Source organism: Trifolium pratense, linkage group LG7, assembly GCF_020283565.1.
Source record: "Trifolium pratense cultivar HEN17-A07 linkage group LG7, ARS_RC_1.1, whole genome shotgun sequence".
Taxonomy (NCBI): Eukaryota; Viridiplantae; Streptophyta; class Magnoliopsida; order Fabales; family Fabaceae; genus Trifolium; species Trifolium pratense.
In genome coordinates this window covers 52,462,543-52,490,390 of record NC_060065.1, presented here as the reverse complement: position 1 = coordinate 52,490,390, position 27,848 = coordinate 52,462,543, and the positions used below count along the sequence as shown (strand labels likewise).

The 27,848-nt window shown below is 33.1% G+C and overlaps 2 protein-coding genes and 1 long non-coding RNA gene across 6 annotated transcripts; all 3 read right to left on the bottom strand.

Annotated features, from left to right (window-relative positions):
* Positions 1-320: 320 nt before the first annotated feature.
* Positions 321-6,408, bottom strand: LOC123898875. 2 transcript variants are annotated; one of them, XR_006805457.1, is made up of 3 exons: positions 5,718-6,374; positions 5,478-5,611; positions 321-766 (listed from the first exon to the last, which is right to left on the bottom strand). It is a non-coding gene; the product is annotated as an uncharacterized LOC123898875 (long non-coding RNA). The 2 variants fall into 2 exon arrangements; XR_006805456.1 differs by having other exon boundaries at positions 5,478-6,408.
* A 4,741-nt stretch (positions 6,409-11,149) lies between these two features.
* On the bottom strand, positions 11,150-12,939 carry LOC123898938 (serine/threonine-protein kinase GRIK1-like). Its single transcript, XM_045949983.1, has 4 exons — positions 12,851-12,939; positions 12,720-12,764; positions 12,361-12,435; positions 11,150-11,601 (listed from the first exon to the last, which is right to left on the bottom strand). The coding sequence occupies exons 1-4, from the start codon at positions 12,905-12,907 to the stop codon at positions 11,473-11,475; spliced, it is 306 nt and encodes a 101-aa protein (XP_045805939.1). The 5' UTR covers positions 12,908-12,939; the 3' UTR covers positions 11,150-11,472.
* Positions 12,940-14,610: 1,671 nt separating this feature from the next.
* Positions 14,611-17,650, bottom strand: LOC123898936 (protein RDM16-like). 3 transcript variants are annotated; one of them, XM_045949981.1, is made up of 6 exons: positions 17,392-17,650; positions 16,994-17,077; positions 16,619-16,916; positions 16,325-16,519; positions 16,062-16,222; positions 14,611-15,701 (listed from the first exon to the last, which is right to left on the bottom strand). In XM_045949981.1, the coding sequence occupies exons 1-6, from the start codon at positions 17,436-17,438 to the stop codon at positions 14,831-14,833; spliced, it is 1,656 nt and encodes a 551-aa protein (XP_045805937.1). In that variant the 5' UTR covers positions 17,439-17,650; the 3' UTR covers positions 14,611-14,830. The 3 variants fall into 3 exon arrangements, with proteins under 3 accessions (XP_045805937.1, XP_045805938.1, XP_045805936.1); XM_045949982.1 differs by having other exon boundaries at positions 16,619-16,911; positions 17,392-17,446; XM_045949980.1 differs by having other exon boundaries at positions 16,619-17,077; positions 17,392-17,644.
* Between the last annotated feature and the right edge of the window lie 10,198 nt (positions 17,651-27,848).

Below are 27,848 nucleotides of genomic sequence, written 5' to 3'. Positions count from 1 at the left end.
TGGTTTGGATGAATAGAAAAGTGAGAAGAGATAAATTAATAAAAATGAGAAAATAACAAATTTACCCTTTTCTACAAGAAAATAAATTAGTTGAATGAGGGTATTATTGTAAAATTGTTTATTTCACTTCTTGTCCCACAAATCTCTCTTAATATGGAGAAATTTATTTTTGGCAGTTATTAACCATTATATTTCTCTCTTTCCTTATTTCTCTCCTCATCCAAACCATAGAAATAGCTAATTTCTTTGCTATCTCTCTCTTTCTTATTTCTTTCTTTTGTAAATCTACCTAAACAAACACATTGTAAGAGAGTTGGACGAGGTTTAAGCCGTTAGTATTTTTTGGATTATGGAATGCTTTTAACTTGTTTCAAATTCTCATGACAGATTGGGAGGGGAGTTGAATAATTCCTTCTCCTTCAACAATAGATAACCCTAAAAATTACAAATCAATAAAACATATTATGTTCAACTAAAAAAAGTTAGCGTAAAAATAACGGTGTTAGTAGGAAAGGGGGTGTTTGGGCTGATTTCATCTTAAGAAATTTATTCTCCAGCTCCTTCTATGTCTAGATCGTTCCGCTTGGCAAGCATTGTAACCACTCCTTGGCCATACCTGTCAAAGAAAAAGCAAATAGTCAAAGCTTTTTCTGATCTTTAGTGATGTGATCAGGTACCTTTTGTATCTGGCAGGTTTCTGAGAATTGAGTCAGGTGATCCCATGGATCTTGATTCGTGCGTCCATCGAACTGATTCTCTCGTAACCCTGCGAGAACATTCCCTTTAATATCGAAATTAACGGGATTGACCAAAAGCAGACAAATACATGAAAATACAGAAGTACAAGACCAAGAAGCAAAAATGGGAGAAAAATGCATACTCATCGTAGTCACGATGAGAAGCCATCGTAGCATGATGGATTTGTTTTAAATCTGAAGAACCGTCTTGCATCGCACCACGATACGATCCATTGTAGCCACGATGGGGCACAATGGAAATAAAGCCCGGTCCAAAAATCTATAAATAGAGTTCTCCTTCACAATTATAAATTCAGAAAAACTGAGAGTTATCCTGAGTTGGGAGCAAAAAGCAAGAGTTAGGAGAACTCTTAGGAAGAGGCAAGGAGAGCTCTACATCTCCGAGGCTTAAGGTTATTTTCTTTCTTGTCTTTAAGTTTTATACTTCTAGGCTAGGGCAAGTAGAGGAACTCCCTTAGGATTGCTTGAGAACATGTAATATGGTTGTCCAACATTGTATCAATTATTATTTCAGTTATTATTTATTCGCTATCTTGCTTTAATTATTCGTTCATAATAAAGGCCACGTTATTGAATGAACTTTTAGGGTTTAATACATCTAGCACACCACTAGAGGCCCGAAAATATAAGATACAACATTTAACATAAATATTGGGGACCATTAAATTCAGTACCCGAGGTTAGAGCTATAAATTAATAGAACTTAAATTCTGCATGAAATCCATTATTGATCTACCGTAGGTAAAACGTGACATAAATAGGCTTACCTTACTAAAAAGATTTATTGATAACGATTCAGATTGCAATAGAAGAGTTGAATTACCGATTTCAAAAGATATTAATTTGCCGAATGAAACTGGAATAATATGCAGATATAACGCTATTTAGTATTTACCAAGCAAGACTAAGGAGTGAATCGAAAGTACCTAGCCACCTCTTTATTTTTATGTCTTTTATTTATCAGTCCTTTATTTTAAGCTGCTATTTAATTTCAGTCAAACCTTTTCTAAACAAATAAAGCGAATGCAACACTTACTTTGAAATAAAGATTACTAAAATAGATTAGTCGACTTGACACGATCCATGTGGATACGAACTCATTCTAGACACCTAGAATGTGAATTCTAGACACCTTTACTTTTCTGTCTTTTATTTTATTGTCTTTTATTTATTCTGCTTTCTAGTTTTAGATATTTACTTTCAGTCAAAACCTTTTTAAACCAACAAATCTTGTGGATACGAACTCATTCTAGACACTTAGATTGTGAATTATTACTCGATGAACAACTGATCCACTTGCCAGACTGCAGTCACCCATGGGAGAAAATTGATAGTGGAGATATACACCAAGAAGTTTAAGTGACCGAATATTATAAAAATTATGCAACACAGACCATCCATGTGTTAAATATATATTCCCATTAATTTTTTCAACTAAAACATCAAATTGATTTTCGTTTGAATCAATTAGTGTAGCATAATGATTTACACTGTCACAAAAATCTGATGAAATTTTTTTTGGTAACATGACTGCGCCCTAAAATAAAATCAGTAAAAATGTTAAATCGTTACCAATGTGAAATAATCAAATACGTTAATTTGAAATAATATGTATACTTACTTTATCAAGGTGAAATTCAACATAATAAGTTTGATATTTGATCTGACAATGATTTACGTACTTTTTTTTTTTTGAAGAAGCTAAATTAGCCCACCCAAATTGGAAATACAAATTTGTCAAACATGTGAATCGAACCCACCACCCTTGCTTACAACAAAGTCTTTTAACCACTAGAGCATCTGCTCCAATTGTATGATTTACGTACTTATCTAACTCAGTTATTGGATTTGGATCAAATGGTGTTATTTGTTTAATAAAAAAATGAAATAAAGTCAATAAATATAAAACGCGGCGAGAATGAATAATTAGAACATATAAAAGAGAGAATAAAGCAATAAAAAGCTCTTAAACAACGTAGCGCAAGTTGGGTTTTGAAACGCGGCGAGAATGAATAGTTAGAATATATAAAAGAGAGCATAAAGCAATAAAAACCTCTTAAATAATGTAGAGCAAGTTGAGTTTCGAAATTTTGATCAGCCATATGTTTTTAATAATTATTTTATATTTGATAAAAAATTGAATTTGTATAAAAATAATTTGAATCTGGAATACATACAAAAAATATTTGGTTTTGTAGATAAAAAAAACGTAGGATAACTAACAAATAAAGTGGGGTAATTTTAATTTGGGTTACATACAAAAAATTGGATTTGTAGATAAAAAAAAGTGGGAGTTTATGTAGATAAAAAGAAGAAAAAAAAAACGTAGGAGAAGTAACAAATAAAGTGAGTAATTTGAATAATTTGGGCTACATACTGTGAATATATGCCTTAACAAGAACATTGTGATTTTGATGATTGACAAAAGAAGTCTAAGAATGACAATGATGCAAAAAGCGAAAAAGATGATCAAGCTTTCAAGACTTGGTTTATAGAATTATATAATCCATGTTTTTTAGGATCCTTATGTGAGAAGTAAAAATAACTGTCATGAAAATATAACACACACTCACAGTAATTTTTACTTAATTGTGATTTTGCATAAAATTAATTTTGCATAAATTCTTTGGAAATTGCATTTTTTTTTATCTCTTTAAAAATATTTTTAAGCATGCTTTTGAACAAGGTCATAATTATATTAGAGCAAAGGAATTGCTAGCTTGTTACTAAACGTGATCATGATTTAATTTCTTGCTACAAAAACATTTATGCAAATAATCAATTAGCCAATTTTTGTTTCAACGTTTTCCTTTTAATGCTAATTGATTATTATGATCAGCAAATGAGGAAATAATATATGACATTAATCCATGATCTGCATTAAACAAATTCTAGCCGTTGTGCATTATATTATTTAGGCATGTATTTTTTATATGGCATATTGGATGGAAATTCGTTTTCAATGACATTTAGTGATCATGCAATGGATTATCACATTGTCCATTAATTTTTTAACGGCAATTTTCTAAATTTAATTGGCTAACGGCTAAATTATTTTCATTTGCACCTCACTCATATTTTTCTATATAAATGGGTGCTTTGTGGCAAGCTCGAACTAGAACTGAATTTTGCATCAAAATCATATCGAAAATAATACTCATCAGTGTCTTAATTTTTACACTTACTAATATATTATCTTGAAAGCTCTTTTATACTACATAATTTATCTTGTAGTACTTGTGCTTCAATTTGTTATATCTAGACATTTGGTGTAATCTTTCAATTATTGTAATCTCTATTATATTAGGTGTGTTCCCAAGATTTTCAAGAAATGTGATATCTCTTGGTTTAGAGGCTTTTACATAAGAGAGGTGCTATTCCATTATTTGTGTTGAGAGTTCTCGGTTGTAAAGGTTATTAGCTTATCCTATTATAAAAGTTTAGTTTAGTGAAATCTCGATGTGCTTTTCTTGAGGACTGGTGTAGGCCCTTTGTTTTTGGCCGAACCAGGAAAATTTCTGTGTTTTGCTTCTTACCCTTTCATCTCTTTTATTTCTCTCTGCAAATTATTTTATTTGTTTAAAATATTTTAAGTACTTATCTTTAATCATTTTTTGAGTACACAATTCACCCCTCCTCTTATGTCGTTTGGAGTCACTTGACCAACACATACAAAAAATTGGATTTATATATAAAAAGAAAAAAAAAATGTGGGATTTGTAGATAATAAAAAAATGTGTCAGATGATATAAGACAATAAATATATATTGGATATATCGATGTCCATTTAATAATTAATTTTTATTTAATAAAAAAATAAAATTTGTAAAAAGAGAAAAGAAGAAAAACCCAAAGCCACTCCCCTCATTGCAGCACATAGCTCAGCTTCAAAAGATGAAGCAAAACCCAAAGGTTCAGCAAAACAATAAATCTTCAACTAACTTTTTGGAATTTTGTCAGGGACGTGGCACTTCTGCATTATGGTGACATTGATAACAAAACTTTAGACGAAGATTAACCAAAAATGGAAAAATCACTTTATGTGGAGCATGCTCGTCCCATTGAACCGACTGTTGTGCTTGTCCCTACACCACCTCCATCAGTCAACTCATTATATTGAGCATTACGATACACTTTAATGCGAACTTAATCCTGTAATGTGACACCAGTCAACCCGGTGTATTTGAATCATCAAACACTCAAATATACCGGATAGACTTGTGTCACTATACAGAATCAACTCGCATTAAAATTGATCGTAATGCTCAATACAATCAGTTGACGGGATGAGGTGGTGGGGCAAACTCAGCAGTCGAATCAATGGGACAAGCATGCTCCACATAAAAGGTGATTTTTTTTTTTCAGTTTATCTCCGTCTACAGTTCTGTTGCCAATGTCACCATAATTTCCAGAATGCAGAAGTGCCACGTCCCGGACAAAATTCCAAAAGTTAGTTGAAGATTTATCAATATACACATACTACACGTTTTGTTACTAATTTTTTTAGTATTTAAGTTTAATTTAAATAACAAGACAATATAATTATGCTAGTAATTTAATTTAAATAACAAGACAATTTAATTTAAACACCGCAGAATATTTTGCTAGTAATTTAAAAGCTCTTGTTACTGCTTGGATAGAAAAAATAACCCTTCTCTTCTAGTAATTCTAATTCTGTATGCAAAATTAACCAGTAGTCCAAATAAAGCATGAACTTACCACCACTCAACTTCTGGAATTGGATCCTTCAGCTTTTCTTTCATCACAACTCTCTGTAATTTCTATTAGTTCGGATTTATATCTGGAGCAGCTTTTGCCTTTGCTAGTTGTGCTTGTTTCTCCATCCAGGGAATCTCATATGAACATATAAAATGGAAGTAAATGATTTCATGAAGCTCTAAGGATAAAATAGAAAAGGAACGATTCTGGAACGAGGAAAGGGTCAGGATCTTTGCTTACCATTGATCAAGGGTGGTTTAATGAGAGAGAACAGCAGTATGCATAAGCAGAGTTCTTCTGCTGGTCTCGCTAGGGCGAGAACCACACTCGCTAGGCGAGCTGTTCTGCTTCCAAAACGCAGCTTTTGCTGCAATCTTCTACTTCCAGCCGAAGCCATGCTCTTCCGGTCATTGCATGACTCGTATTTGAGAAGAAAATCATGCATGCAAGTACCAATTTTGGAATAGATGAGCTCGTGAGTTTCTAAAATAAAAGGGAATGGAACATTGAATGGGGTAAGAAGAAAGTCTTGTAATCTTACCCTTAAATTCTGAAAAATTGGTAGCTCCTCTCCATATCTACTTCTCCATCACTTGACTAGATGAGTTAATTTGAGAGAGGGGGGTTTGATGATTAACTTGCCATAACATGACTAGAGAAAAAGCTTAACTTTTGCAACTTCTATTAATGTTTCCAAAGATCATGTGTTTGCTAGAGGTTACATGCAACACTTATGTTTATGAAAAGGAAGCTTGGATTAAGAAAATGGTGGAATCTTGGTGTTCTTTGCGTGAGGAGAGATATGAAGGTGTGGGGTTTGTGTTGTTGTTGCTGAAGGCGTGAGAGAGAGAGAGAGATTGCTTATGCTACCAATTTCCTTTCATGAGTTGGAAAGTTGAATAGTAGTGGTTGGACTTGGTCTTCCTTTATAATAAATAAATAAATGGGTCCCTCGACTCTTGTGTTGTTGTTTGATCACGTGAGAGAGGGGGAAAGGACGGGAAGGATTGGTTTCACTTTACTGACTAGTGTACTTTTATTTCTCTTAATGTCCAAGTATGGGTCCCATCCAAACTAGCCTTGTTGTTGTTTAACGTGAAGGAGAAGAAAGAAAAGAAGAGATAATGACTTTGATTTTATGTTTCTTTTTCTTTCCATTATGCTATTGGTTTAGAAAGAGGTGGGTTGTTGAATGTCAGAGAGAAGCACGTGAGAGTAGGAGAAAATGTTGAAAAATTATGCTGACTTATGTTGGAAATAATAATAGCAAAAGCACATATAAATGATATAATAAGATAATTTGAAAGAAACAAAGTAAAGGGCAAGTAATTAGAAGCGAAAATAACAAAGAGATACCTCTTCGACTTTATTGATTCAGCATCTTTTGACCATTTTCGTTCCTCCACAAACAGAAAATTTGCCCTTAATGTCCAAGTATCAAACATAAAACAATATAATTACTAATATTTACAAATAATATAATAAAGTTTTTTGACGATTAAATTTAATTCATATAAAAAAATATAATAAAGTTAATTATTATAAAAATATATAATAAAGTTAATTACTATCAAATTTACTAAATTACCATAAATATTTATAATAAATTTTTTAATTTAATTGTTGTAATTGTATTTTTATTCCACTAAAAATGCAAAATCTTAATCAACATAATGTGACACAAGTGGTAGATACTTGGGTCGTTTAACTATTTGATCCTGAGTTCAATCTCCGACCGGTGCGTATGGAGAAACATTTGTTGAAAAATGTCAACTCCTTAAATAGATCTCAATTATCTCGAGTGGATTAGTCTCTGCAGTTGCGCGCGGATGATAATTTGGTTTACCAAATAAAAATATGCAAAATCTTAATTAAATTACTCTATTATATATATCTACTCTCAATCTTTTATTTATCTTTTAAAAGGAAACTTTGCCCTAAGTAACCATTGTGCTGATGTGACATTCTATAAAAAATTCATAATTTCTATTATTAAAATAAAATTTAATAATATTATTATCATATCACTTTTAATTAAATTAATTAAATTGAAAGAAAAACCAATTAAGTATAGGCTGGAATTATGATGCTGCAAATGGTCAACTTTTGTTCTACCAAAAACGACATAAATCTAATGGCCAGCGCTTACGTTCTTCTTCTCCGATGAGTGATACAAACTGGGTGGGGTGGGATCCAGGTTGGGTGCCAGAAATTAGGGGGGATTGGGGAGATTGGCAGGACGTGATGCCGCGACGACAGAAAGGGTTGCGACAGGAAGATCGAGATCAGGACGGACAACGGTGGAGCTCACGGCAAAAAGGTACATAACAGGGTCAGGTGCGCGATTTCTCACGAACTGGTTATGGTTATGGTTTTGATGATCGATGGGAATTTCATGACATGAACAGATTAAGTGAAAGGGGTTTGTGGTTCATGTCTGTCGGGACAGGGCGATATTTGGCTGAGACTGATTTGGAATTGGTTCACCATAGGAGCAAGGTTCAGGTTGAGGATGATGTTGCAGGTGCCAGGTCCGGGTTTAAGCGGTTTGTCACGTTTTATTTTACGAACTTTCCTGAACATATCTCGCTTTTATTTGAGAAAAGCTTTTGAGGTCTATGGTATATTAGAGAATGTGACTGGCTAGGAAAGGTAATGTTTACGATAAAAAATATGGTTTTGTGCGATACTCCAAGGTTAGGGATGTGACGAAACTGTTGCGTGCTATTAATGACATTAGCTTAGGACAGTTTCGCATTTGGGCGCGAGTAGCACGGTTTGACAAAGCTTATGATGGTGGGGAAGACAATGGGTTGAGGGAGAATGGAGGAGGTGACGTTGGGAGTTATGGAGGAAGATACGGGAGAGAAAAAAATAAGCAAGGGTGAGGGAGAAAAAATAAGCATGTGTGAGGGAGATAAAATAAGCAAGAGTCAAAATCGGAACACACAGTAGACCACGACGACCATGACCTTAGTCACCATGTTGATATGTTGGTGGAGAAATTAGCATATAACTTAGTGCGTGTTGAGGGGCTTGAGGATGTTGACGAACTTATGGGGAACAGAAGGCTGCTGATAGCGAGCCTACATTCTTTGCAGCGAGAAGTTTCTGTTCCCAAACATCACATAAGCGACACAGAGAATGTTCTTTTACTGACATCCCCTGAAAATGAAGTCTTGCACAATACTCATGAGTTACCGATGATTTACCCCTTGGAGGGTACGGCCGAACAACCAAAGCAAAGTGGCCCTATTCTTAGTCGCCGAAAGCGACATTTATTGTGTCCCCCTTGTGGAGGACATCCTGTGTTGTCTGGGCCTTCGAGCATAGAATGGCTCAACGATCATAACCACTGCGATGCGGGCATTATTTTCTCGCCAAAAAAGACATTACAAAACAAGATATTCCATTTAGGGTATTTGGGAGAGAGTCAAAGAGGATCGCAGAGAGGTCCTTAGGAAACTGGAAAAAAAGGTCAGAAAGCGAGGTGGCAGGAGCCGAACTAACAAATCTGCAGGGGTGGTTTGTCTGGATAGGTCAGGCTCGGGTTCTTCTGTGGCTGCAGTTAATAAGGACTAGGAACATTGGGTGGTGTTGCATGGGGATGAGAAGGTGGTGAGGGATGATGTGAGGGAGATTGGGCAGACCATAAGTGTAAATTTTAATGGCGCTTCGGCAAATATGTTTAGTGTGTTGTCGGGGGGGGGGGGGGGGGGGGGGGGGGGGGGGGCAAAGAAATTGGTTAATGCGATGGAGGGAGAGGGGGGTGGAGGTGACGGATGAGGGATGTCGAGATGCACTATGAAGATTCTATCTTGGAATGTGAGGGGGTTAGGTGGGTTGGATAAAAGGATGGAGGTGACGGCTGGTTTCTACAATCTCAGGAGGAGTTCTTTTTATTTAATGTCTACGCGCCATGTGAGAGCAATGCAAAGGTAGTCTTTTGGGACACGTTGACGGGGAGGTTACAACAGTTGGATGGGAAAAAAGTGTGTTTGCGAGGATTTTAATGCGGTCCGGTCCGACGAGGAGAGACGTTCTGTGAGTCAAGGACTGAGGTCGCACGACTACCTCTCTTTTAATCAGTTTATAGATAATAATGACTTGGTAGATTTACCGTTGTGCGGTCGTAGTTTTACTTGGTATAAGGGTGACGGCCTCTCAATGAGCCGACTTGACAGGTTTTTGCTCACAGAGGAATGATGTTTAACTTGGCCTAATTGTATACAGCAGGCACAATTGCGGGGACTGTCTGACCATTTCTCTTTGTCTTTGTCAGTGGACGAGGAAAATTGGGGTCCCCGGCCCTTGCGAATGTTGAAGTGCTGCCAAGACATACTTGGTTATAAGCAGTTTGTGATTAGTAAATGGTAATCCTTATCTGTAGAGGGTTGTGGTGGCTTTGTGCTAAAAGAAAAATTGAAACTTTTGAATGTATTGGGAAGGATCGATTCTTTGAAGGTTTTGTTGTCAGCTTTGGATTGTAAAGGAGAAGCGCAGGGGTTGACTAAGGACGACACCGTTGAACTTTATGCCGTCACATCTGATATTCACTCGTTGACCCGTATGAATACTAGCATTTGTTGGCAGCAGGCACGACTTATGTGGCTTCATGAAGGGGATGCAAATTCTACGTATTTCCATTCTATATTGACGAGTCGCCGACGACGAAATGCTTTGTCCTTAATTATGGTGGACGGTCAGAGGGTGGAGGGTGTGCAACCCGTCCGCCAAGCAGTTTTCTCACATTTTTCCTCTCATTTCAAGGCAGTTCACGTCGATAGACCACAGGTGGATGACTTCAGTTTAGTACTTTGTCTCCTTCGAAAGTGGGGAGTCTGGTTAAACCTTTTTCAGTCGACGAAGTGAAGGCGGCAGTGTGGGATTGTGATAGCTATAAGAGTCTCCGACCAGATGGTATTAATTTTGGTTTTCTGAAGGAGTTCTGGTCCGAGTTGAAAGGAGACATCGTGAGGTTTCTTTCGGAGTTTCATCGAAATGGCAAACTGACCAAAGGCATAAAATCTACGTTTATAGCTCTTATACCGAAGGTTGACAATCCACAAAAATTGAATGATTTTCGGCCTATCTCTGGTGGGCAGCTTGTATAAGATTCTAGCAAAGGTACTTGCAAATAGGTTGCGACATGTTGTGGGCAGTGTTGTTTTTGAGGTTCAGCCAGCATTTGTGAAGGAAAAACAAATTCTTGATGGGATTCTGGTAGCAAATGAGATGGTGGATGATGCCCGCAAATATCGGAAGGAACTTGTTTTATTTAAAGTTGATTTCGAAAATTCGAAAAAGCGTATGATTCGGTGGATTGTGAGTACTTAGATGATGTTATGCGTCATATGGCCTTCCCGGTCTTAAAGAGTGTGTAGGCACATCCACAACATCGGTGCTTGTTAATGGTAGCCCCACGGACGAGTTTCCAATGTTGCGTAACCACTTGATGCCAGAACAGATAAGGGCAAATTAGCAAATTGGCTACTAATCAATTTTAATATATTAGAAGATTAGATTAGATTAGATTCAAAGTAGATTTAAAGAAATTATTTTTAAAATTTATAAAAAAAAATTGAGAATAAACCGATGTTGATATGTGGTATAAATACTATTGATTCTAAAACTAAGCTGAAGTGATTCTCAAAACCTAATTCTTCATCACGATAGAAAGGGAGAGAGAGAGAATAGAGTATCTCCCAAACTCTAGAATGGACGTCACCCCCGATAGGCGAAAGAGAGTTCGACATTCCGAACGTGACCGCGATGACCTCCGCCATCATCGATCTGACCGGAATGCCATACCTGTTGTGGTGTCTGCTAGTGTGCCAGACTCACAAACCCATTTGCCTAGTAGTTTCTTCACCTATGGCACACTATCAGCCTGAACCCTCACAAACCCATTTGTCTTCCACGTATTCCAGTACAGTACAAGTAAACATTACCAGTTAAGCAGAGAACATAGCATAAAAAGGATTCATATTCAAACTTAAGGCTCAAACATATATGTAGCAAAATAATCATGAGTACCCATGTAGAAGTCATCTGACTCTGGGTCATCAATCACCTCGATAAGATTAACTATATTAGGATGTTCCAGCATTTTCATGATAAGTACCTGAATGAAAATAAAGCAAGTGCACCTTTTAAACTACTGCAGGGACACTAAACAATGTCTAAAACAAATGAGTTAACAAAGGTAATAAATCATATGATGCACAAAACACGAAGCAATTACATCATAAAACCTTGGCAATAAAACTGCTAAACTGGAATATAAAAGCATTGGCAAAAGGATATTCATATCCTCCAGAACTGACATATAACCATGCTACTGTCTAATAAAAACACCAAATGACAATATATTTCATAAGAACAGTAATGGACATCTAGGAGATGCCGAGATTTATGTTTACTAAGACTGACCTATATGCATGCTACCGTAAAAAAAGAACAAGTGACAATAGATTCCACAACATTATTGGACAATTAGCAGTGTTGTTGACAGTGCATGGTGGACCATGGCGGAGAGCCGAAATCCCACCATACCGGCCGACATGTGGCGCCACCATCATTCACAAAAATTGGCCATGGCAGAAAACTAATAACCCGCCATCGATATCCGCCATGACTGATATTTGACAACACTGACATTTAGGAGCTGAAATAAAGTAGTAATTTCCATATACTCATCTTAGCATGTATTAGACAGGAAAATGCAGCAGTAGCCACTAGGTGATGAGCAACTTGTTGACCAGATTCGGTATATTCACACTTAAAACACATTTCTAGACAATTATGATTGAAGATATTAATAAGCCACCATGCAACGAGGAAACTTCAATGTTTATCCAAAGAAAGATACTAGAAGAAATACCTCACGTAGAACATCAGTCATGGCAGTCTCAGATGGAGCAACTCGAAGCTTCCGTAAGTGAGACTTGTGAAAGGACTGCAGTTCAAAAGATTTAATGTCAATAAATCATCAGCAATGTCCTTATCTTGATAATAACAGTACAAACAAGCAATATTGCAGTGAGCCTTTGGTTGGTTTGTGTTTATTCAATTCCAATCTCTTAATATAACAGAGTCCGCAATTGCTCAGTCACACTAGCTAGTCCAACAACCTATCTACGTCACACTTCCCTACTGTCAGGAACAGTGACTTCTGCTCTGTTACTAAAACTTTCAAATCATAAAGTGGTTTGAATGCTAACACTAAGGTATCCCCCTTACCTTAATTGCATAATGCTTTCCATCAACGCTACTTTTGTAAAGAGCCTGCAAAATGAATAAGAAGGAAGGGGCACAGGAAAGTAAGCTCAATGAGAAAAGAGATGGTATAATTCCACAAACATTTTACTTACCACTTTGCCATAGCTACCAGAACCAATCTTATATTCTCGAATATACTCATTTAACATCTTGTTCCCGTTTTCATCCGGAAAGAGTGCCAGAATTTAAATAAAGATTATGACAGAAAGATATCCAATACACTTGAAAAGTTTTGCCTCGATACAAATAAGAAACAACCATGTGATTCAACAGCAAGACTAACATACATGATAAATCATGACTTCAAAGAAAGAAATTACAAAGGGTGCAGATTTCATTGCCATATAATAATAAAAAACACAAAGTTTAACACAATTTGGCTAAGGCTCTGGAAACCATATAATAATAAAAACACAAAGGGTGCAGATTTCATTTATCCAATATTGAACTCAAATCATTCATACATCCACACAATTGACAATTCAACCTCGTTTAGATGTTTCATTGCCACTAAAAACTGAAAGAACCTCAGCAAAAACAGAAAACTATGATTCCCATAGTTACCTCTGATCGAATAAGTTTGTCAGTCTCCTTAACAGGAAAAGGCCTACAAATCATGCCATTCTCTGCTCTAAAATTCAAAATATCCTCAGAACGATTGGGTAAATTTTGCGGCTCACTATAATCTCCACTGGTTGTGTTACTATTACTAGTATAGTCACCACTATATGATACCTCATCACATTCAGTTTCTCCATCCGTCAATAGCGCCCTTGGGAGAGAAAATTTTTTATGCCGCAGCGGCGCTTAGTAGGTTTACGTGTCGGCTTTCTTATCAACCCAAAACAACTCCAGCAGCCAATCATTTTAGTAAATGAAAAACTCCTATATTCTGCCATCATCAGCATCAATCTAACTCACCCCAAATGGCCAAAATAAATATCCTCCTAACAACTAACTTTTCTGCTGACCCTATAATAAAACATAAATAAATCTCTAGTATAATTACAAAATTCAATCGAGAAGAAATTGAAATTATTTATACCCTAGAAACAAAATTCAAAGCTTCAGGATCGGCTCGTGTCGTGTGTTTGTTGCTCCTTCAGTTCTGGTAGCTGAAGCCTTAGCTATTAGAGATGCACATATCCTTGCGTATAACCTGAATTTTTCTCATATTGTGGTGGAAAGAGGGGAGGGGAATTGGAAAGAGGACGGATCACTTCTATTATTAATGATATACTCATTCTAAAAGAAAGCCTTCATTAGATGTGGTTTTACCTGGGTATCTCGAAAGGGTAATAAAGCAGCTCATGTAGGAGTTGCTTCTCTGGCTGCTAATGGTTCTCTTCCATACCTTTGGACTGTCAAACCGCCGGATATTCTTCGTCTGGAGTTGTTAAAAGACAGGAGTAGAGCGATTAACAGGACTCCTTTTCCCGGCCGGCATTAACAGAAATATTTAGCATTTTCCATTATTTTTTACCTTGCATTTTTGTTAGCAAATACTAACATATTCAAATATACTTATTCAAGCAATAAAATATATAACAATTTTTCTGTGCAAAAGTTTAATTTTGTTAGAGAGTAACTGTGTGCATGAACGTGACACTCAAGCCCCATACCATTACCACAGCCGGTTTTCACTGAAACAGCGTTTAGCGAGACAGGTGAAGATTACCTGTATACCAAAAGTTGGATCAATACTACGATATTAGCATATTAAAACACAATTCTGTGAGAAAGAAAGTCATCTTACAGTTTGAAACATCGCAATAAATCTCAAAGGCCTGAAACTTTTAAGTTTTAACCAAGTGATGTCGCAGACAATCATATCAAAGGGACACTTTCTAAGTGGAAAAAAGTTTACACCACTAATTACTAAATGATGTTAGCAAACCTACAATAGTTGTAGACATCACATCATTGACCACATGAAACAAGGAGCACCAACAGCTATTTTATTTCTTATTGTGTTCAAATATCTCTGCTTAACACAAATTGTATAACTGATCACTCTTAAAAAGCCTGGCTAACTATGCTAATAATATTGACCAAAAACATTACACGACAATTCAAGCAGCATCGTCATCTTCATAGTTGACAGCATGGTCCCAATAATGAGGAACGCCAGCATTCACGAACACTTTCCGAGCAGCTGCTTCAGTGATGCAATCATGAACACTGAACTTATTGAAGTTTTGTTTGGCAACATTTCCTTGCCACACCAGAACACACTTGTTGGCAGGCTTGTCATCATTTGAATCTTCGGTTTCTTCTTTCTCACTCCAATTGATACGTCTGAGCATTAGTTTTCCATACCTCTCAATTGTCTTGCTTTTACCTTCAACTACGACAACGCTAATACCATCGTAAATCACAGCACATCCGGTCAACTCATTATATTGAGCGTTACGATCAACTTTTATGCGAGTCTGTGGATGAGAGAGGTCGTTAATCCTGTAAAGTGCCACAAGTCTATCCGGTGTATTTGAGTCATCAAACAGCTTCCTTTTCTTCTTCTCACGCTGCTCGGCAGGAGTAAGCTTGCGTGCAATATTCCTATCGATGTGAGCCTGCTCACGCTCAGCAGCTGCAATACGTACTTCCTTCTCAAGCCGAGTGGGATCTTGAGTTGCTTCGGTCCCGAGCACTTTCATTAAATTGTTCATCTTTAACTTTGGTTTTGGCGGTTCTATGACACCCTGTCTAATCATCTCTTGTCGCTCCTTCTCCTTAGCTATACGCCTTTGGGTCTTGAGTTTCTTTTGCTCCTGTTTGGTTAGCTTGAGAGGTTGAGGTGGTGGAGGGGCAAGCTCAGCAGGCGGTTCAATGGGGCGAACATGCTCCACATAAAAGGTGATTTTTTCCATTTTCAGTTTATCTTCGTCTACAGTTCTGTTGTCAATGTCACCATAATTTCCAGAATGCAAAAGTGCCACGTCCCTGACAAAAATCCAAAAGTTAGTTGAAGATTTATCAATATACACGTACTACACGTTTTCTGTTTCTAGTTTTTTTACTATTTAAATTTAATTTAAATAACAAGACAATATATATCCTCAAAGACAAACAATACTAGATTTACATGTAGCCACTCATGTTATATTATTCATTTTGCAGTCAGCCTGGGGGAAAGATACCCACCTAACTAATTTGTAATCACCTTTTAAACACCTCAGAATATTTTGCTAGTAATTTAAAAGCTCTTGTTAATGCTTGGAAATAAAAAATAACCCTTCTCTTCTAGTAATTCTAATTCTGTATGCAAAATTAACCAGTAGTCCAAATAAAGCATGAACTTACCACCACTCAACTTCTGGAATTGGATCCTTCAGCTTTTCTTTCATTACATCTCTCTCTGTAATTTCTATTAAGTTCGGATTTATATCAGGAGCAGCTTTTGCCTTTGCTAGCTGTGCTTGTTTGGCCTTCTGCTCTTTTGCTTGAGCTTCTCCAAATTTACTCTGCATGAGGCGAAATAATAATAGCAAAAGCACATATAAGATAATTTGAAAGAAACAAGTAAAGGGCAAGTAATTAGAAGGGCAAATAACAAAGAGATATACCTTCAACTTTATTGATTCAGCATCTTTTGACCATTTTCCTTCCTCCACAAACAGAAAATTTGTCCTCTTGGGGCGCATGAGCTTTGTTTTGTTGATGCCAATACTCTCGTCAAAATGAGAGTTAGAATCAGGATCAAAATCCAACACAGGTTTTAGTATTTCAAATGCATCTATCTTCTGTTTATTAATGTTGACCTGGAATCATCAGACACAGATGGTAGGGTTAAGACAATATTCGCAAATAGAAAGAGACAATAAATAAATGAGAAAAAGACAATTGAGAAAACTACACACCTTTAATGTGCTAAGGTTGCTTGGCTTAGTTACATTAACAACATTCCCATGTTCATCTATTTCCCGTCCATGGGCGTCAAGACGAAGAACATGAGCCTTGGTTGGTTTCTGAGGGATAGTAACATCTGCAGTTGTGACACCAGCAGCACTAATGCCACTAGCTGGAGGATTTACATGAGGAATTCTCTTGAGTTTCTCCGACAAAGCTTTTTGCATTTGTAAAACCTTCTTTGCCTTAGCTAAGGCATGAATAGAGAGGCTTCCAGGTTTTCCAGCAATTGAAGAGGATCCATCTGTACTAAATTTTCCAGTAACCTCATGAGACATGGTAAAACTAACACCCTTATTTTCATTTGTGGTAGAAATCGATGATACCTTAATAGGAAAGGAAGGAGGAGGGACCAAAGTTGAGTCTGGCACACTAGCAGACACCGCAGCAGGTGATCCCATAGCAACACCCTGAAACAGCACAGATGAAACACCAATAAATGCATTACTCTTGTGGAATGAATATTCAAAACGGAAGCAATTAGGTAACACCAACTCCAAGTAATTGAGTTCAAAAAAAAAATAAAAAAAATAAAAAGCTATCATACATATATATTTCTCAGTACAAGTATATCAGCATCATCATTCTAATCTAGTAAACAGTTACTGAAATCAAGAATTCCTACAGTTTCAAGTGGGATTCTAAATCAAAAGCAATACTCTGAAAGGCAAAAGTATAGAATTAAGCAAATAAAACGAACTAGAAAGGCAAAAAAGAATCTCACGTTTTGTGGTGATGCATTGTTGTCGCAATCATCTTCCATCTCTTCATCGCGCTTCAATTTAGACCTAACTTTCGTACCCTCTCTTTCGTCCCTGTCGTATACCTTATTATCCCTGGTTTTGCGGTGGCGTTTGGCATTCCGGTCAGATCGATGATGGCGGTCACCTTCGGAATGTCGAACTCTCTTTCGCCTATCGGGGATGACGTCCATTCTAGGGTTTGGGAGATACTCTATTCTATCGTGTGTGTGATGAAGAATTGGAGTATAAGAATCACTTCAGCTTTATTTATAATAATTTTTTCAAATCTACTTCTAATCTAATCTAATCTTATGTGTCAAAAAAAAAATCTAATCTAATCTTTTTTTTTCTACAAAATCTAATCTTTTTTTTTTGGTACATGTTACTCTTATGTGTCAAAAAAAAATCTAATCTAATCTTTTTTTTTTGGTTCCAAAATCTAATCTTTTTTTTGTACATGTTACAAAATCTAATCTACTATATTAAAATTGATTAGTGCCCAATTTACTAATTTGCACTTATCAATTTTAATAATGTTCCAAATTTTGTATCTTTCATTATAATTTTACTCTATTTTTTTTTTTTGAAGCATATAATTTTACTCTATTAATATGCATAAAAATAGGAATATCAAAGTTTAGTAAAAAAAAAATTATATAAGAAAGTAGAAACAATAAAAAGATTATATATGAATCTATTTATGCTTTAAAGTAGAAACAAAAAAACTATAAAGATATTATTGAATATAGAAAGAATAAAATAAATACTCATAAAAATAGGAATATCAAGGTTTAGTAAAAAAAAAAATTATATAAGAAAATAGAAACAATAAAAAAATTATATATGAATCTATTTATGCATTAAAGTAGAAACAAAAAAACAATAAAGATATTATTGAATATAGAAAGAATAAAATAAATACTCATAAAAATAGAAACATGAACAATATTATTATTTTTTATAATAGAAACATAAACAATATAATTACTAATCTATTACTAATATATTAAAATCGATTACCACCAAAGTTCCTAATTTATCCTTATTGCTTTTAACCACTTTGCAAGTTTTATATCCTTCATTGTAATTTCACTATAAAAAATATATAGAAAGAATATAAAATAAAAATTATATATATATATATATATATATATATATATATAAAATATAAGATAAATACAAAAAAAAGGACAAATATATAGAAAAAATAAAAGATAAAAAAAAATGATATGCTTAAAAAAATGAACAAAACAAATTATAGATAGAAACAAAATAGAACAATCTATACACATAAAAATAGGAGAAAAAAACAATAAAAACATTATATAAAGTTTAGTCAATAAAAAAAATTATAGAAAGAATATAGAAAAAATAAAAAGAAACCGCATAAAAATAAGAGTATAGAAATAATTAATAAAAAAAACAATACTTTATAAAAAAAAGAAACATAAACATGATTTTTTTATCAAAATAAGAAAAGAAACATAAACAATATTACTATCAAGTTTACTATTAACTAACCACTAATAATAATAAAGTTAAATAGTATCAAACTTACTAAATTATTCTAAATATTTATAATAAAATTAATAATTTTTTATTAAAAATATATATATGAGACCATTATTTATCAGTATCACTTAAACATAAAAAATTGAATAAATAATTTTACAAGAAAAAACGCAATAATTCCACTTATATTTTAACAATATTATATAATAAATTTTTAAATATTTAATTCTAAATAAATTTTCTATCTTAATATAATGACAAACTTGAATATCAAATAAAAATCACGCACGGGTCTTTCAACTAGTAATAGAATAAAGTTAATTACTATCAAATAATATAATAAAGTTTTCTCTATAAAAAAAAACTTAATAACGTTTTTTGACGAATAAAGTTAATTCATATAAAAAATATAATAAAGTTAATTAGTATCAAATTTACCAAATCATAAACATTCATAATAAAATTCTAATTTAATTGTCGTAATCGTTTTTTTGTTCTACTCAAAATTCAAAATCTTATCTTATTTAAATTTTTGCAACAATTTTTTCTACTCAATATTTTTTTTTTACTAACTCAAAATATATTAAGAAAACTAGCAAGGATCAACAAAACAAAAGGATGGGAACATAGACCGAAACTCCTTCAAGAGTTACAAAATCTAAAACTAGTAATTCCTAACTTGTTTTTGACAAATCTAGCATTAACAAAATTAGGTACAACTTGCCATGATGTAAAATTGGGAATAGAACTGCCAAAATTAGCAAGAGAATCAGCCACTTAGTTCACTTCTATGTAAATATGAGACACAATACAATTCATTTGACTGCAAAGAAGCTTCATATTGTGCAAAGAAGCTTCATATTGTGCCATCTATTTCTAAGACTCCAAGAAATATTTGAGTTGATGTTTTTGAAAGCTAGCACCACCAACAAGGAGTCAGTCTCTAGCCAAATATTTTCTCATTTCATGCTATGTGTAACGCCCCAACATTTTGGAATATATTCTTTTAATAATTTTCTTAGTTTATTTTTATTCTATGGGTACTTCATTTTGGACAGAGTACCGATACTGGGTACGTATCGAGTACCAGTACGCGTATGGTACTCCCTCGGTATGCACCGACGCCGTACCTAGTTTTTTTTTTTTTTGCAATGGGTACGCGTGTGGTACACCTGTGGTACACCAATCAAAAAAAATACACAATTTTTTTTCTTCTCCTTTTTTTCTTTTATTAGTATTTTTTATAGGAAGATTTAAGTTTTTTATTTGTTTATAATATAAAAGTAGTAACTACTACTAAAAAAACAATAACAAAGTATCAACTATCTAGTTTTTATTCATAGCAATCTTCTTTTCTCTCGAGAAAGAGAAATAATAATACTTATAATGAAAGTGCAACAAAAACGTGGGATATTCGTAGAGATAAATGAAATTTATTTAATATATAGTTGATATTCTTGAATTTGCTAGTCTTTCTCGCGGTGAACCTAACTTGAGGTCGCTCTTTTTAGTGATGATGAAGAGGGAAATCATTAACTCTTTTTGAGCTAATTGCTTTTTAATTTCATATTTTGATGTTTCGAACAATTTAAATTACTTTTAAAGTGTGCTGTGATATTTTTATGTTTAATTATTTGTTTTAATGATATAATTCTATTATTTAATATATATAATTATATTTTAAAAAAATTATAAGGACGTACTCGTACCTTAGTTTTTCAAAAAATGACGTACCTCGTACCGGTACCTGTACCGGATACCGGTACCGTACCCGTACCCGGGGAACATAGTTTTTATTGCAGAACTTATCTATGCTATAATTATATTTTGTTCTTGTCATATTTCAATTATTATTTTATTAATAATTTAGCCAGTTAATTTGATATCATCGTGAGGTTTGAGTGATAGATAAAAATTGAACTAAAAGCATTTAAATAAATGGATATCGATTAATCACGTTTTGCAAATTTGTTCCACTTCATTCTCATTCAAATTGCCACACGTTTAATTCAGTATTTAATTTTAATTAATTTAATTTAATAATAATCAATTCAATTTAATTAACACTCACCACCATTCATTTTCTAACTTTGTGCGCCCATCCCTAACCCTTCTTGCCTAAAATTATTTAAAGAGCACTTTATAGTCATTTGGACTGCCAGAGTTAAAATACTATTTTTATCTCCAATATTAGTTCATTCCATAACCGATACCATTATTATAGATTAAATTTGCTACATGCCTTATTCCCTTATTTTAACCTCACACATTTTCCCTCAATTGTTACAATTAAAAGTCACTGAATATCATTCAATCATCATTATTCTAATTAATTAATTAATCTGGACCATTCTGCTAGTTATTGTTCTGCCATATGTATATTGAGGAAGATAACAATTCTCTCCCTATTAGAAGACTCACGCCTCTCTCTCTCTCTCTATATATATATATATATATCTATCTATCTATATATATATATATATATATATATATATATATATATATATATATATATATATATATATTTATCTCAAATGACTCAGTTCCATCTATTTTCTTCTCGATCAACCTACTTCATCTTTGTAAGAAAGTATGTCCAATATTGATATATCCTTAAAAGAAAAAGCTTGAACCATACGTCGAACGAGCCATGTGTGTAACTGCAAGGGCTTCGTGTTAGAGTAGAAAAGCGCCTAAGGTAAGAGTTTTTTCCTCATACATTCATGCTACATAAGGATTTGTTGTGGAATAATAGTAAAACATTTATCACTTAATATGAACCAAATGAATTAACCCTATATATAAAACAATAAATAAATAATTGGAAATATATTTTTAATCCGTGTAATTTTGTGAACTATGATTATGCCATTATATGTGTTTACAATGTGATTATCATGTGTGCTGCCATGTTCATAATATATAGAATCAATGTGTAATACTTGATGTCGTGGTGAATACAATAGACTTACACATATACTATTATGTTTCCGGTTTGTGAGAATGTCATTTCCTTATTAATACATACAAATTAAGGGATGTAAATAAAACTATAGGGAGGACTAAGTATGTCGCAGGCAGGGGCGGACCTGTGTGAGGTTTGGTGTGGCTATAGCCACACCAGCCTAGCCCAAATATTTTTTAAAAATAATAATAATAATTTTATGAATAATTTTAAATTATTCGTACACATATTCGTATAAATATTTATGTAAATATTAGTTTAGAGTTTATTATTAATGACTGTAAGTCTCTCGATACATATTAGTTTAAATATTAGTGCAAATATTAGTTTATAGTCCACTATTAATGATTTCAATTCTTTGGTTATACACAATGTATTATTTTAAGTTATATACTTTAATCGTATAATAATCAACTTTAACTTTGTTTGTGAAAAATACTTGAATTCGTAGTATTGAGTAAAATTAACGATTGTGGCATATAAATATGAAATGACATAAAACAATAAGTTTAATTTTTTCAAGTAAGAAAATATGGGTAAGCTTTGGAATAAAAATTAATAAGTTATAAGCTAATTGAATTAGTTTATCAAAATAAACTATAAGTTAGTAAAATTTTGGGTCTATATATTTTGGTCCAAGTAGAATCTTGAGATGTATCAAACAATAGTAATATGCACGATTTCACATATATTCAATAATTTATAGTCGTTTCTTTTTTTCGAATAGAAATTTTGTGTTTTTCTGGATATAATATGTTAGTTTGTTAATTTTATTTTAATAGAAATTTTCTGAATTGTTAGTTTGTTGGTTTTCTTTTTCTAGATACACATGTTGTATTAATAATAATTTTATATGTTGTTCGTTGTTTAATTGAATTATTAAGATAACGATGAATTTTTTTAGTAATGCTTAAAAAATTTAGCCACAATGAAAATTAATGTCTGGGTCCGCCCCTGGTCGCAGGTCAGGTTGGTCTTGTTAAGGAAGTGGAGTTTCATGCATCATATAGGATGTCTATAGCAGAGTTTTTATAGGTAGCCTTTGTGGCTTGGTTTATTTTTAGCCTGTGTGGTTGGTTAATTTTTTTTTAGCCCGTGTGGCTGGTTTTACTTTTAGCCTGTGTGGCTGATTTTTCTCATTGGTATGAGACTTATTATCCGGATCATTAGTATTTCATATAGGGTGGTCTTAGTTGCATTGCATTTCATATAGAAAAGAAGAAAAGTAACAATAGTAAATAATTGGTCATAAGAAAACTAATGTTAATGGGACGAAAGAAAGAAAAATATATTTGGCTGTACGTAGCAAAAGAGGGTTGCCGTTTCTCATTTTATATATTTGGCTGATCATTTAACTTATGATATGTGTTGAAATGTGTTACTCTTTGTATAAGAACTCATATTCTATATTTGTACTCTAATCACCAAAGTTTTTAGGAAAACTAATATTTATATTTTTCATAAGATGAAGTGTTTTGTTATTATTTTGTAACATTTTCTTGTGGTGAGTATGATTCAATATGGATAAGAAAATTGACCCTTACAACCAACATTTTACGTACTCAAGGAGAAAACTTTAACTGAATGTGATGCTTGAAGCGCGTATGTATGGGGAAAATTGGGTTTTGTAAATTTGAGAATTTTTATGTAATAAATAATTCGCTGTTGTATTTTCTTCCGCCGGAATTTTCAAACTATTGTTCAATTTAATTAAGTTTATATTTCATGTGATTTTCAATTCAGTTATTATTATACTATTTTATTTTGATAAAAGGAAAAAAAAAATACTGCACATTTTCTAATTAAGAATTTTTTTTACAATATCTTAAATAAAAATCCGGGATGTTATACTATGTGCCACTTTTGTAACGCCCCAACTTTTAGAATTAGTTTATTAATATTTTTTTTATTATTAAAAGTTGCTTGTGTTGATTGTTGTGTGGTTATTTAATTATTTTGATGTGTTGAATAATTAATCATGGGGAAATAAATGAGTAGAATGATGTTGGTGAACTAAAATAAAATTAAAAGAAAAAGAAGTTGAAAAATTAGATAATGAGGTGTTGAGAGCAAAGAGGAGGGGTGTGAATAAGATTGTAGTAAAAATAAAATATAAAAGAAAATCATGATTTTAATTTTAATAAATTCACTTTAATTGTATTGAAAATCTTGTTCTTTGAAATAAAGTGGTTTAAAGAGGAGTAACGTTAGGAAATAGGAATGGTCAACATTCTGATAGAAAAAATAAAATAAAATTAAGAGTGCAAGTGCGAGATGGGGAGAATGCACGTGGGAGAGAAGAGAAGGAAGAGGAGGAAGGAACTCGATCTCAAATCTTAGGGAAATCACTACAAAAAAAAAAGTAAAGGAGCTTTATACTATTGAAACTCTGAATTCAATAGGCATATTGTAACAACCCATATTTTTAACGATAAAATAATTATAAAAAAAGACTAAATTCTTTTTTTTATAAAGAAGAATAATTATATGCGATTACAAGTAATACTTATACAATGATACAATGTTTCATTTAAATTACAAGTTAATAAAACCCCCCAATTGTTTATCCCCGTGCACGCATCAAGCAAAAACACCAATCATGATCATCTCCTTGAGTACCTAAAATGTTAATTGTAAGGTCAATTTCTTTATCCAAATTGAATCATGCTCAAGGTAAGAAAAATGTCATAAAATAATAACAAAACACTTCATCAATCAAAATATTTCTAAAAAAAATATATAATTATTTATTTTTCAAGAAAAAAGTAGTCGAATAACTTCTCAACAGATAAACAATTGGGCACATAATGGCAAACTATCTCTCTTAGATGATCAAACATAAGCATATCAACTCAACAATTAATAAAATGAAACAACTCATAACAATAACAAGGGCAACACGACAAACGGCAGCTCAACGGCCACCATAGCAACACGACAAACAACAACAACGGAAATTTAATATTAATACAACAACATAATCACACACCTTAAAAGTATTAACTCAATTAAATTTGATTCAACTATGTCAATTCTAAATCAGATATTTTGAATATAGTCATTTTCTACACTAAATCAATACGACTAGCGACAAAAACAGATAACTTAATCCTCTCTATACTTTTATTCATATTTCCCTTGATTTATATACTTAACTCTTATGAATTTTAACAAACCACAAACTAAATATATCATAACAAAATCATCGGAAACTCACTTCTCAAACAACAACACGCTTCAAACAAAACCAAATTCTTTCTATTAGTTTACTTTTAATTATTTCTTTTAAAAGATAAAGACCCTATTACCATTTCACAACACAATTCAGGGACGGATCCAGAAGTTTTAGTAAGTGGGGTCAAAATTATATATGTATTTGGTTCAAAATTTGGATCAAATACATTCATTTTTATTGACCAATTTTTACTTATATTTTAGAACAAATGAGTATATATATACTCGTTTAGTCTCTAATTATAAATAAAATTTGGCCAACAACTTAGAATTTGGATCAAATTTATCATTTTCTTTTACCCATTTATGTTTATGATTAGGAACATAAGTAACTAGTAAATGTGTAAACTATAAATTATTCTAATATGAATTAGAATTAATTTATATGCACCGTCGGTGTAAAATTATTTTGTACATGCATCAAATAATATACCGACACATCATGTATGGTAATTAAAAACACATGATGTGTCACATTCATTAAATGATGTGGCAACGTGTTATTGGATGCATGTGTAAAAAAATTTTACACCGACGGTGCACAACAATTAAACTCAATTAACACGCTTTAAAACACATTTTTTTAAATGACAATGTCAATATTATTATGGACATCTTTATTCAAACTTACAAATTGTACATATGAATTTTTACCCTATCCCAATTTCATATGAATTTATGATAGTACTATCCATGCACCATATAAATTACAACAAATGAATCATGAATGTGCTTGTGGAATTGTGTGTGACTATGAGTGGGAACATTAACATATAGGAAGTGGGGTCAATGCCACAAATTATGTTATTATTGGTTAAGAGATTTTCAAAGGAGTGGGGTCACATGACCCCAATGTAATGCACTTAGATCCGTGCCTGACACAATTCTTACGTAATATGAATGAACGGAGAAAAAACCCTTACCTATTCTTCCTAGTAAACCTATAGATTCCACTTTCGTATCCTGCGTTGCACTCACGATTTCCATCACTCCAAAATTCGGCTTGATGATCCGACCATTTAAAACAAAGCACCACGTGTTGTGAACCTCAAGGCTCCCATGGATTTGAAACGAAATTGCTAATAGAGTATTGTTTGATGGTCTTAGAACATTTTTATAAAGAGGGAACCAATGGATAGCTTGATTTTGATTTAGGGTTAAATATAGTAATGAGAGCAAGTGGAAATATGTAGCAACTCCCTAGAAAACGTATGAAAGTCTCAAATGAAACTAAGGCAATTGAAATTGAAGTGAGGTTCAATGCAATTGTAACCGACTCAAGATAATTTTGAGTAATTATGGCTTATTTATTTTCCACTAGATGAATGAGAATAAGCTGAAGCGATTTGGATCCTCAGCTGCAAAATTTTCTGCTGCCTCCCCTGCTGCACCATTCTTGACAATCGGATTAATCAAGTGGTTGACATACAACTACCCAAATAAAAACACTAAAAAACATAAAGCACTATATTATTATTATTTGTTAGCACATGTTCCTTTCACCTTGTTCTTCTTTACGGCTGCTAACTGCTATATCTATCACGGTTTTCTTGATCTGAACATTTAGGGTTTATCAATTTTAATTTAACTTTTTTTTAACACTCAATCAATTTTCTAGTTTCTACACAATTTTTCTCAAGAACTCTCTTTTCATTATTTTTCTTCTCTCTTTCTTCACAAAACTCAACAAGTGTATAAATCATAACAATACACAACATATAATTAACGAATTGGAGCAAAAGTTTACAAAAATCAACAAAGTGTATAATAAATCATAACAACATGAAACAGAAAATCCTCATGGCAGTTCGTTCAACGTTGTCTGGGTGTGAATAAAATGGGATGAGTTTTGGTGTTTTTTTATTTTGTTCAGCGTTGATAATTGAGTTGTTGGATTAATTAGATGGTCAAGAATGGTGCAGCAGGGGAGGCAGCAGAGAATTTTGCAGTTGAGGATCCAAATCGGAGCTGAAGACAAATGAAAGGAATGAGCTGGTCGTGTGACTAAGTTGAGAAAGTTACAATTTGATTTTGGAATGCCATTCATAACATATAAATGATAGTAACTCCCAATTATTCCTCTTAATTGTGGTTGACTAGATACTTATTTCCCTATCCAAACTTTCTAGTTATTTATTTTTACTATCTATCTTCTCTACTCTAAATTCTGATTAATTAATTGGCTAAACATAAATTTCTACAGAGATTAATTAAATAATAATGAAATAACTATTCCTAAATTTCGGGGCGTTACAACTCTCCCCCCCTTTAAGAATTTTCGTCCTCGAAAATTTCCCGAATAAAACAACCTCAAAATTCATCCTTGCCTACACTCACATTCCAAAGAAAACGAAAACTAATTTCTCTACTTTATAATTTCATAAAGCTTAGTTTTTTTTAAAAAAAAATAAAAAAATAATAATAATAATTTGGAAACAACATTATTAGAGAAAATAGAAGATTTCTACACATATATAAATATATATTAAAAATACAGCACTTATCCAAAATAAAAATTTATAGAAGCAACATCAATATTACAAGAAGAAATTTAGTGACAAATAGTAGTAAGAAACAGATTGCACAGCCAAAGACCACAAAAGAAACAATTCAAATTTACGATCTTTAACACATACAACATCAATATTACTGAGCCGAAACTCTAATCAATGTCACTGAGCCGAAACTCTAATCTACGTCACTGAGCCGAAACTATAATCAACATCA

Excerpts from the sequence above, each read along its gene's own strand:
- LOC123898938 (XM_045949983.1), bottom strand. The coding sequence starts at position 12,907 with ATGTTAAATGAGTATATTCGAGAATATAAGATTGGTTCTGGTAGCTAT. Across the intron at positions 12,436-12,719 it reads GAAAGCATTATGCAATTAAG|TCCTTTCACAAGTCTCACTT; the intron begins GTAAGGGGGATA and ends TTTGAACTGCAG. Across the intron at positions 11,602-12,360 it reads TGACTGATGTTCTACGTGAG|GTACTTATCATGAAAATGCT; the intron begins GTATTTCTTCTA and ends ATTTTCATTCAG.
- LOC123898936 (XM_045949980.1), bottom strand. The coding sequence starts at position 17,601 with ATGGACGTCATCCCCGATAGGCGAAAGAGAGTTCGACATTCCGAAGGT. Across the intron at positions 16,520-16,618 it reads GCAACCTTAGCACATTAAAG|GTCAACATTAATAAACAGAA; the intron begins GTGTGTAGTTTT and ends TGATGATTCCAG. Across the intron at positions 16,223-16,324 it reads CTGAATCAATAAAGTTGAAG|AGTAAATTTGGAGAAGCTCA; the intron begins GTATATCTCTTT and ends CGCCTCATGCAG.